This window comes from Lithobates pipiens, unplaced genomic scaffold (assembly GCF_037356315.1).
Source record: "Lithobates pipiens isolate NorthernLeopardFrog02 unplaced genomic scaffold, aLitPip1_a1.2 Scaffold_27, whole genome shotgun sequence".
NCBI lineage: Eukaryota > Metazoa > Chordata > Amphibia > Anura > Ranidae > Lithobates > Lithobates pipiens.
Window position 1 is genome coordinate 201,859,915 of NW_027507788.1, and position 12,459 is coordinate 201,872,373.

Genomic DNA, 12,459 nt, shown 5'->3' on the forward strand with positions numbered 1-12,459 from the left:
GACTTGAATATCGGGCTCATCCCTACCTTGCTCTCTTTTGTACATTTGCCATTTTCAGAAGGAGGAATTGCTATTTTTTTCGTTTTCAGCATTTCTCCATTGATTACTATGGAGTTGTCCCACTCAATCATTGCCATGTACTTTTACCAGACATTCACCACTCTGTTTATTTTTCTCATGCACATATGGCAAGTTTCACCCCTTGCATCTGCTGCTGAGAAAGGATACGGCTTCTTGTGATGGTTCAGCACCAGCTAATAGACAGCAAATACTGGCAAACCTAGGCAGGTGGTTTGGTCATGTTTTTATATTACAAGCCTCATTATTCTTAGTTAAAACCTCTGTGACGATCTTTTACATGATCTGTATTTTTTACAGAGAAATTGACATTCAAGAATGCACCCACCCCACAAGAGTTTACAGAGGGAACGGATGCTGTTATCATTTGTGATGTATCAAGTTCTATGCCATCCATTATCATCTGGAAACATAAAAGCAGAGATGTGGCTTTCAAGAAAGATGGTGAGTAAGGCTTTTTGTATATGGGGGATTGATCTGTAGCACATATGTGACTAATATGATGTGTTAGGCTGCACCTGCTAGGTCCATCAAAGATGAGGTCCACATGAATACTCACCAGTAACTCTTTCGGATGCTGGAGAAACAATGTAATAATGTAGTGTTTTTACACCTACAAAAATAGATGTTATAGAGAGGAGAGTGTAGGACTTACGTACAGCTGGGGTGGGCTTAGAGCTGATGAGCAGGAGCTATACCTGAACTCCTGCCTGGACAGAGTTTTAGAAGGAATCACTGCTCTCCTACATAATGTACTGTATACAGTATATATATATATATATATATCCTCTTTAGTAATATGTATTTTTTTAACAGAAAAAATACACTGGAGTTCAATGAAGAAAAAAAAAAATCCAAGAGGTGCAAGAACTTTGATATGATTTAACCACTTCAAGACTAAGCCTTCTATGACCGATTTTGTTTACAATTTTAAATAAGTATTTTTTTGCTAGAAAATTACTTATAACCCCCAAACATTATATATATATATATATATATATATATATATATATATATATATATATATATATATATTAGCAGAGACGCTAGATAATAAAATGTCAATCGGTGCAATTTTTCATGTTGTGTGGTATTTGTGTAGCTGTTTTTGAAACCCAATTTTTTTGGGAAAAAATACATTTTAATTTAAAAAAAAAAACACAATATGTACCCCAATTTTTATAATTTGAAAAATCATGTTATGCTGAGTAAATAGATACCTAACATATCATGCTTTAAAATTGTGCACGCTCATGCAACAAACTATGTGCAACAAACTTTGGTACATAAAAGTCTCCATTGGAGATGTTTTAAGCACCTTTACAGGTTACCTGTTTAGAGTTACAGAGGAGGTCTAGTGCTAGAATGAATTATCTCGCTCTAATGGTTGCAGCAATACCTCACATGTGTGGTGCGAATACCATTTACACATGCATTTTATTCCTATTACAAGGATGAGAAGTCCTCTTTATGGAGAGATCTAAGGTCAAAAAGACCCCAAATCTCTCCTTTACCTTTAAAACGAAAAGTTAAAAAAAAATGTTTTTGCTTTAAAAAAAGAAAAAAAATAGTTTCCTTCCATCCTGGATTGGAAGTAATGTCTTGACGTCGCTCCGGTTCTCCAAGGCCATAGAGGCTATCAGAGATGATCTAGTCTCTCACTGCCTGTGTGATCACCCGACTTCACTCTGGACATTTCAGAAAGCGATGCAGTGGCTAATTAACTACTCACAAAAGCCAGATGCTGGCTGAAAAAAAAAAGATACCAGGTTTATGGCTGATAGCTTCAGCCATAATCCCAGTAAACCATTTGAAAACGGGCCAGTAGCCAATAGCTTTCATCCCTTAGTTTATTCTGAGCATGCGCGGCACTTTGTCCGTCAAAATTGTCTACACACGATCGGAATTTATGCGATCAGATTTTGTTGCCGGAAAATTTTAGTTCCTGCTCTCAAACTATCGGAAAATCCGATAGAAAAAGTCCGATAGAGCCCACACACGATATGATTTTCTGACATTTTCCGACAACATAATCTGATCAGACTTTTTCCATCGGAATTTCCGACCATGTATACATATGTAATATTTCCAGCCGTTCCCTCCAGTCTCCCCTATGGAGCGGTGGATGTCAGCGGTGACATGTCCACTGACACCCCCACCATCCAATCCAATTCTACCCACAATATCCAGATGGATGGTGGTTCTATTTTCCATTCATCTGGCAAAATGGATAGGATTGGATGAAAGTGAACAGGCAGGGAGTTTTCATCTGATTTCCCAAAAGAGGAGAGCAAGTGGGACTGTGTCCGCTCTTCACATCGGAGCTGTCATCCGCTTACCCAGAAGGGATCAGCCGAGTGATCCTCCGCTGAGCAATCGGAATCCATTCCTCAGGGGTGCCCGTGTGAAAGGGGCCATGGACTTAGTTGGATACACAATAGGCAAAGCAGCAGCAGAACTTGGTACAACCTCTAACAGAGTTTGTATCGATATATGGACACAGAAACTCTGCTGCCACAAGAGAGATAGCCCTACATACCCCACACTTTAAACATCATGGCTTTTAGACCTTGCCTAGTCTTGGTATGCTCAACAAAATTCCAGTAAAATTAAGCTACTTTATTCCTGTTTGTCTTGCTGACCGTAGGATTTATTGGAAGGATGCACGGACATGCACACATAAGGTTTCTTCTTTGATGTTTGTTTATCTGTGCATGTGTGTACATCATCACAATTAATCTTATGGGAATTAAGAGTTTTTTTTTTTACTAAGTTTGTATTAATGTCTGTCTCTACATGACTAGTAATACCCATTCACCTATTACGAGGACAGGAATGGGAGATGTGAGGGGAAAGTAGGGTCAGCAAAGCCTTCTCTCAGCTATCCTTATTGATCTTAACAATCCATCACACTGTCTTATCCTCTGCACTTGGCACACTTGTTCCTTACTGTGTTCACCATTCCAACAGTACGATTTGTTATGCTGTCCAACAATTACCTGCAAATCCGGGGCATTAAAAAGACAGATGAAGGAACTTATCGATGTGAAGGACGGATCCTAGCACGTGGAGAGATCAACTTCAAGGATATCCAAGTCATAGTGAATGGTGAGGTTATATCAGTAATTCTTCATTGCAGCTTCTTCTTGTTCATTACCTGATTCATAAACATACAATATATAAGTATATAGGATATCCTTTATACCAAATAATTTAGATATAGGTAGGATCGAAAATATGCAGCGTGAATAAATTTAGCATTTTTGTGAGTAATGAAAAAATGAAAAAAAAAATAAAAAATGTTCCAGTGTTAACATGTTCTAAACCAAAGATCACTCTAGTTTAAACAAAAAAAAAATGTGTTGAAGTGTATTGATTCTCATTTTTTTATGCATATGGGAACTGCCCTATATCTTGCTACATACTCTAGTACTGCTTCCTGTTTTGCAGTGTTACACAATGGATGTGCTTTACTGATCCTTCCCACAATGCTCCTCATTAAAAGCAATTTCCTCCCTCTCAGGCAGATACAGTATAACAACAGTTGTTAAAAAAGGAGTCTTAGCTCACTCTAGTGGAGAATATACAATATACAGATTATTTTCACCATATAATGCATTTATTATAACACATTGATTTTAATACCATATATGTTATTGTTTTTAAACAAAACAGTTATATATATCTATATATATTACAGTTTAAAGGGAAGAAGTTGATATACTTAAAGAATGAACATGATAAGTATCCAAAACATACAAATAGATAAAAGTGAATGAAAGTCCAACTAAAAGCCCAATGGTAGGATTTAGTTCATATAGAGAAAAAAATGTAGTTTATATAGAGAAAAAAATATCATAGGGGTAACTTGATCGAAGAAAAAACAGACAACACATCCAAACATCGAATGTTATATTTATTAATTGGCCGCTCACCTCCAAAAATGACCCAAAGGTCACACAAGGCTCATCAGATAATCAGATAAGGAATCCTGCTGATGGAACTGTAAAGACATCCATGTCCCAAGTGAAGACAAAGAACTATGCCCAGATCTTGGTATCAAAACATCTTGGGAAACTCCATATATAGAGGAAACAGCTTGCTCCAAAAAATGGCACCTCTTGTATAAATGGCGCTCAAAGGAAACAAAGAACAGCCATAGTGCAATATTGCCAAATAAAAAGTACATTTATTAAGTAAAAGAAGCTGCTTACATCAAGTAAGAATAAAAATCACAGTAAGAAACAATGGGAGTAGTGACACACTCACCTCCTCACCGCACTTCTGTAAAACACCACCGGACATTAATGGCTGTGTGTTGAGGTATTTTGAGTGGATGTCACAAGGCTCCACCCAACGTGTTGCGTCACTGGTCACGTGACTTCCTCAGAGATAGGAGCTAAGTGACAAGAGGTGGATATTAATACCCCCTCCAACAGTTCATCTGTGTCCAATATAATTCATTTCCCAATAAGAAAAAAAGAAAAAACACCCATCATGACCAGAGAAACCTGCCTAGCAACCAAAAGGTTGCCTCTTTTTTTTTCTCTTGTTCAGTATTAGAAAGCATATTCAAAAATAAATTAAGTTAATATACTCACCTTTTCTCTGAGAAACAAGGAGGTGACCATTGCTGACTCCACATTTTGCACATGCTCTTTGTTTCTGGCTTCAGTAGTTTGAGCCACTGACCAGTATGTGGTTAAGGAGTTCTCACTTTCTTGATTTACATTTTTGTTCCAGGTTTGTTAATCAGGTATTAAAGAAAGTGGGTCAGCAAAACAGCTTGGCAATTAAAATGTTCATACGGAGGTCCATAGTGGCAGTTCCCATATTTTTCTCAGGAAAGCTGAAATTTAAACTATCTTTTCTTCCACTGAATTTCTGCCTGCAAGTTATAAGCTTGCCTCATAAGCTAGGGATAGATGAATGCTGCGTTTGACATAATGTTTAGCATACACAGCCCAGCGCCTGATGCATTTATCTGCAGATAACAGAAAAAGTAAAAAAAAAAATGAACTTATAGGACCCTTGATGGTAAATGTTTAGCTTTTGAAGGATTGGACGAGGAAGAATATTTAAAATGTATTATTTCTCCAAAGAAGCTTGATTTGCCTGGATATATCAAAAATAACTAAGGTGTGTTGCAAGTGACCCTATTCTTTAAGCTTGATCAGTTCCATCCTTTTTTATTTTAAATCTGTTAGTGCTTCTCCAGAACTAGACAAAATAAAACCATTCTAAGCCCTTGTACACACGGTCGGAGATTCCGACAACCAAATCCGTCAGATTTTGTCCGAAACTGTTGCATACACACGATCGGACAAAGTTGTCGGAAAATCCGACGTGATAACGTTATTTCGTTACGACGGGACTACGTTCACGCTAGTAGCCAATAGCTTTGGTGTAGGAATTTGATCTGAGCATGCGTGGCACTTTGTCCGATCGGAATTCTCTACATATGATCGAGTATGTCGGATCGGAGCATTTTGTCAGAAAATATTTCTGGCAAATTGGAAAAGTTGGTCCGACGGATATTCCGACGGAAACAGTCCGATGCAGACCACACACAGTCGGAATATCCGACAAAACGCTCCCTTCAGACACATTCCGATGGATTCTCCGACCGTGTGTACAAGGGCTAAGACAGCTGTCAATTTATTCTCACAACGCAGATAGAAAAACAAAGTTCCTTCTTGTCTCTTCAACAGCAGTTGTGTTATTTTCCATCAGAATAGAATAACATGACTGCCAAGAAGCTTACTGGAACTGGCATCTCCAGATATTGTAATTCGATTTATCAATCATCCCACTTATAAATTATGTTAATTATAGTTGGAGATTCTGTTTCTAGTAAGAAAATATTAAATCCACATTTAAAAATTAACTTCACACAAAAAAGTAACATATGGTATATAATCGCTACATAAGCATTTTGTAACCTAGTGGAACATTTATAAAGAAGTAAATTTGACATTCACCAGACATTCACTGCAGGTAAACATTCCAAGTGTTTTAAATGACAGTAACCAATTCTCCACCAGTGAGTGTTGATGAAAGTTGCATTCGCTGCTTTATAATTGTGCTCCTAAAAACAAAAATAAATTGGTTCTAAAACTGGAATAAAAAAATATTGCTTCCTATACAACCCCCCCCCCCCCCCCCCCCATGTCATTTCCAATTAATGTGATTGGCTAACGGCTGTTTCCATCAGTTTTTTTTTTTTTCTTTCAGTTTTTTTATTACAGCACTGGAAGAACATACCACGCAATACCCACATTATATATTTTAATATTTTAATTGTTATTTTTCACTACAGTTCCTCCTACAGTGGAAGCCAAACAACTGACAATAAACGCCACAGCCAACTTGGGAGAATCTGTTACTTTGGGCTGTTTAGCCGATGGCTTTCCTGAGCCTGAAATAAGTTGGACAAAGTAAGTGATGAGTTTTTTTTAATTCACATTTATATTAATGTCTTTAAATTGCTACAGTCAAACAGGTTAATACGAAAGATGGAGCCCCATTCGTCAAAATGAGAATTGACCTTCAGAAAGCCCACTGACAGTTCTCTCTGAGTGATACTATTTTCTTTATGTAAGCTCTCCTGCTCATGTACCTTGGATGGATTACTAACTTGCAGACACTTCAGCCCCATTGCTTTGTTCCTATTTCTGAAAGTGAAACTGAAAACTGAAACTATGAAGAGGAACTTTTAATAACAGGCCCAGTAGACCTCATCTACTCAGCTTAATGTGTATAATCCTAGAAGGTTGAACATGTGGATTTATATGGAGGAAACTTTTTTGAAATTTTTGAAATCAGAGTATCCAACTGAGGAATTATCTTTTGGTGATTGAACAGAAACTCTGATTGAGCAATGTGGGAGTTCTGGTGAAGTTTGTAAATACAATGGTTCCATCCTTTGGTTTGTTGCTACAGCACTCGTAAAGGTTGTGACACTGTAAGGAGTGCACCACGTATTTTTTGTTTTCTTCAACTGCAGAATGTCTCAAGAATGCTTTACTTCTCCAGACAGCTTGCAATAAATTACCAGGGCCAACTAGTAGAAAGACATCTTTGTTACCACTGGATGATGACATTATAATAATGTACACTGGAAAAGACACTGCTTTAAGGGAAGCATCTCAGGGATGTATTGCAAATTCTGGAGCAATGTAGTGACTACTGAAATCCATCATGTACAAAAAAGATCTATGGAAGCTTTCAGTACCAGGATCACAACGTGTGTCCCATTCATTCCAGGTGTTTAGAACTTGTACTATTTACCGAATGGCTAAATACTGGTGCTGGAACTTACCAGAAGAATTATATTGACTTTTGAACTCCCAACGTTTTACCACTGCTTAGATGATGAATCATCAAAATTAGTCTCAACTTTGTAAATGTCAATTTTTGGTAATATAATTAAAAGCATCTCATTCATTTCATAAGTACAAATGATACAACATTATTTATTTGTGTGCTGCAGGAGAGGAGAACTGATAGAAGAAGTTGGTGATAAATACACCTTCAATGAAGATTCGTCAGAGATGACTATTCATCGCGTGGAAAAAGATGATGAAGCTGAGTATATCTGTATTGCTGAAAATAAAGCTGGTGACAATGAAGCTACCATTCTCCTGAAAGTCTATGGTGAGAGCACTGAATGGTAGACTAACCTATAATTTCAACTCTAGTCTTAAAACAAAAAAAATTATATTAGTTGTAACTGGACACAAAGCTATATTTTTTGATACTTGTAGTGACTTCTGTGAACAATATTATTATTATTATTATTATTCAGGATTTATATAGCGCCAACAGTTTGTGCAGCGCTTTACAATATGAGGGCAGACAGTACACTTACAATACAAATCAATACAGGATGGATAAGAGGGCCCTGCTCGTTAGAGCTTACAATCTTGTCATGGGCAGTTTCCAAGTGTATGGGAATAGCATGAGTTGCAGTTGCATGGAGTACAGCAGTCTAGGTTCCTGCTGTTTGTTATATGTGAATCCATTCACTAAAATCTCATATGTTTTAATAAAATGTCAATAGTAATTTTCAATATTTTTAAAACTACAACGTATATGAAATAATACCTGGTTATCCAATATGAAGATGTTTGTTCAGACGCTTCCTATTTCAGGGGGGCAACATTTTGTCTCCCAGTTGTGCTCTTACATTGTCAGTCTACTGAAAAAGCGTCTGATAGAGACCACAAATAGCCATTCCAATGCACATTACACTGGCAGGGTCCTATTTTGTCATCATATGAAAACCTGCCTCAAGAAATAATATATGGCCATCACTGGAGTACAAGAATATAGACAAGAAGTAACTGTAAAAAAAGTTAGCAGCACTGAAATGAAAAAAATGTGAGCACAATATTAAATTAGAACAAATCATAGCAATTGCTTATGAGGGTTGATTTACTAAAGGCAAATAAGCTGTTCACTTTGTAAGAGCATTTTACCTTAGCTTAATGAATGTAGTGGATCTGTCCAGGCTTCTGTCATCCAATTATGTGCAAGCAAATATACCATTTTGATTCTTTTCTTGCACGTGATTGGTCTTTGCAAAATACATTTTTACCACATTCACTAAGCTAAAGGAAACATCCCTTGCAAAGTGAAGCTTCTATTTGCCATTAGTAACTCAACACCACAGTTTTATTTTTAACCACTTCAGCCCCAGAAGATTTTAACCCCTTCCTGACCAGAGCACTTTTTACAATTTGGCATTGCTTCACTTTGACTGACAATCGTGCGAAATGTTGTACCTGAACGAAATGTGTGTCCTTTTTTCCCCACAAATAGAGCTTTCTTTTGGGGGTATTTGATCACCTTTGCTTTTTTTTTTTATGTTCTGCACTATAAACAAAAAAAGTGCAACAATTTTGAAAAAAAAAAAACAATATTGTTTTACTCTTTGCTATAATAAATATCCCCAAAATTGTTTTTAAAAACAAATTTCTTCATTAATTTAGGCCAATATATATTATTCTACATATTTTTGGTAAAAAAAATCGCAATAAGCTTATATTGATTGGTTTGCACAAAAGCTATAGCGTCTACAAACTATGGGAAATATTTATGGCATTTTTTTTTTTTTTACTAGTAATGGCGGTGATCTGCAATTTTTAGCAGTACTGCAACATTGCGATAGACAGATCAGACACTTTTGACACATTTTTGAAACCATTGACACTTATACAGCGAGCTATAAAACTGCACTGATTGTAAATGTCACTGGTAGGAAAGGGGTTAACACTGGGGGGGGGGGGGGGTCAAGGGGTTAAACGTGTGTTCCCTGGATGTGTTCTAACTATGGAGATAGGACTGACTGGGGGAGGAGACATATGTCTCCTTTCCCCTGACAGAACAGGGATTTGTGTTTTTACACACACAAATCCCTGTGCTGTCTCTCGTGCCCGCGGCACGGCGGCCACACGCGGGCACATGTGACGGCGGCCACACGCCTGCCTCCAGTGACATGCACGCGCCCCCACACTCTTAAGGGGCTCTTAATGTACCCATTCGTTGTTTTTTTTCCTAGTCGTGCCAATCTGACGACGTATATCGGCGTGAGCCGGTCAGCCATCGGTTAACAAACTAAGGGGGGTATTTACAAAAACTGGAGAGTAAAAAATCTGGTGCAGCTCTACACTGAAACCAATCAGCTTCCAAGTTTTATTGTCAAAGCTTAATTAAACAAGCTAAAGTTAAAAGCTGATTGGCTACCATGCACAGCTGCACCAGATTTTGCACTCTCCAGCTTTAGTAAATCCCCCCCCCCTAAATGTAATTTAGTTAAGGTTTAAATATACCGTATTTGCCAGTGTATAAGGCGACCCGTCATATAAGATGACCCCCTAATCTTACAGGACAAAAACGCTTTTAAAACTGTACTTACCGTATAAGACGACCCGGCTTTCGAGGCTTCCGAGGCTTCATATTTCTTCCTTCTTCCTGCATTTGCTGGAGCCAGTCACGGCGAGCGATGTATTCTATTAATGAATACAAAGCCTGTTTGGATTGGCAGAGGCTGTAACATCATCAGCCCGCGCCTCTCTGACTCTCCAAGCCAATCCGAGCAGGCTACAGAGTAGCCTGCTCTGATTGGCAGAGGTCGTTACTCCAATCCGAGCAGGCTTTGTATTCATTTGAATACATCGCTCACCAGGATTGGCTCAGCGGTATATACTGTATGTAGCCGAAGCTACATACAGTATTACCGAACACCAAGCAGCCATCCGAGGGGCTGACCTGGCGTATAAGACGACCCTTGCTTTTTGGCCAATTGTTTTACATGTAAAAGGTCGTCTTATACGCCAGAAAATACGGTACTTTATTATATGTTTTTGAAACTTCTCTCAAGACCACCAATTGCAGTATGTAGTAGATTAGAAAGATAAAGAGTGTGGATAATGGTATAGCAGCATTTTTTTATGTTCTTTTTATGTCCTTTAGCAAAACCCAAAATCACCTATGTTGAAAACAAGACTGCAGTGGAGCTGGATAATGAGATCACCCTTACATGTGAAGCCTCTGGAGACCCACTACCCAGCATCACTTGGAGAACTGCTACCAGAAACATCAGTGAGGAGGATAAGGTATGTTTGTCTTGATTATCTCTCATGGGGCACTGATTTGTGATGTCACTGGACTACTGGCTTATGATGTCACTGGATGACAGCCAGCAAACCACTCAAGGCAACATGGAATAGAACTTATATACCCTATGCGACTTGTTATTTTATATAATTAATATATTTTATTAGCATGCCAATTAAGAGCCCATTTACACTTAGGATCACTTTCGCACATGTAAAAAAAATCATTGTTGAATATTCATCCACCATTGTTTTAAGGGTACAGTTACAGCTGTACATTTTGGTGTGGTGTGTTCTTCGAAAATCTAGCATGCTGCAGCTTATGCACCTTCCTGAAAATACCTTTTTAAAAAGGTGGATAATAATTCACACATATTATGCACGTATAAAGTACTCAACTGTGTTTTAACATGTGCAGAAAGCATCCTTCTACTCCTTTCTCTCCATGTATAATGCATGCAAAAATGCACTTCTACATGTGTAAAATGCAACACATGGCAAAACACATAACAACCAGCTGAAAGATGCATATCAAAAATATGCATACACAAGTGTAAATGGGTCTTTAATTAGACTTTTGCCTGCTTTACAAACAAGCTACAGTGTGCAAAATCTGATTTATTTTTTTCAATATTAATTTAATACAGTTTACAAGTATTAGTTTGATTTGGTGCACACATTTCTGTGTTAATTTGGCATACCTTGAATAGGTCACCAACACTTTTATTGCATTGATGATTTCAATAGGATAGTATTTTTAGTATTTTCCCTGCAAGTTTCTTCAAAGGAATTTATTGCAATAATATACAGTAGTGATCACTGTGATTCATATAATGTTTTTTTTTTTTTTTTTTTTTGGCTGAGAGACCAGTAAATGGATTATTCATGTACACTTCTGTGTCAACAGGAAAATCTATACAAAAAATCTGGTTTATCATGTATTTTGTCTTTTGGTTGTAAATAAAGCATTTGATCTTATATTTTCTGTGCCTTGTGGGTGCTTCTAAAGTCCGACTAGATTTTTTGTATAGATTTTTTTGGTCGAGGTTTAAGATGAATCTTATAACTTTAGTTAAGGTTAGGTTAGGTTAAGGAGTTAATTTGAAGGATTATGTTGACGTAAAGGGTTAATATTAGGTTAAGTTTCCAGGTTGGAAAAAGGTTATGGGTAAGTGACTTTTACATTTCAAGGGTAAGACATGTTTTTTTTTTCCAGGTGTAAGTACAAGAGTTAAGAAATAAGTACAAGACTTATGCAATAAAAGTTAAAACAAATTTATGGCACCAAAACTTTCATGCCAAAATAATCCAATTATTAGAAACCAAAAATGCTACTTGAGTACAGTATTCTGCATTAGGTTAATTATTGTATTAAGTAAAATACTTTTGCCAATAGTTTACCATACATTACAGATTAAATGTTAATGGTTAAGCAATATTTGGAGTTAGCTGTTTAAAACGGCTTTATTTAGGGTGCTCATGGGAAATCTTTGACCTCCTTCATTATGTGAGCTCTGCTTTATGGCATAAGCCAAAAGTCATTATAAAAGGTGTTTATAAAGTAGTTCTCAAGTGCACTTTAAATGCAATAAATAAATAAATGCAATGCATAACAGGCCTTGCTGAGGTTAACATTTTGTACTGCTGACCAATGACAATAAGGCAGCGTGCAGTGACATCATAACTGGGTCTGTCCAATGACAATAAATCAGTTTACAGTGACATCATCACTGGGTCTTAGGAGGGAAAAGCTGGTGAATGA

The 12,459-nt window shown here is 37.2% G+C and overlaps 1 protein-coding gene across 11 annotated transcripts in view; it reads left to right on the forward strand.

The window, feature by feature from the left end:
• The window catches only part of NCAM1 (neural cell adhesion molecule 1), a 503,899-nt gene that overhangs the window by 346,603 nt on the left and 144,837 nt on the right, over nucleotides 1-12,459 (forward strand). For all 11 annotated transcript variants that reach the window (XM_077458119.1, XM_077458120.1, XM_077458126.1 and 8 more), the window contains exons 4-8: nucleotides 379-522; nucleotides 3,049-3,186; nucleotides 6,398-6,515; nucleotides 7,571-7,734; nucleotides 10,555-10,697. In XM_077458119.1, coding sequence (XP_077314245.1) covers nucleotides 379-522; nucleotides 3,049-3,186; nucleotides 6,398-6,515; nucleotides 7,571-7,734; nucleotides 10,555-10,697 — 707 coding nt within the window. The remainder of the gene's footprint in view (nucleotides 1-378; nucleotides 523-3,048; nucleotides 3,187-6,397; nucleotides 6,516-7,570; nucleotides 7,735-10,554; nucleotides 10,698-12,459) is intronic.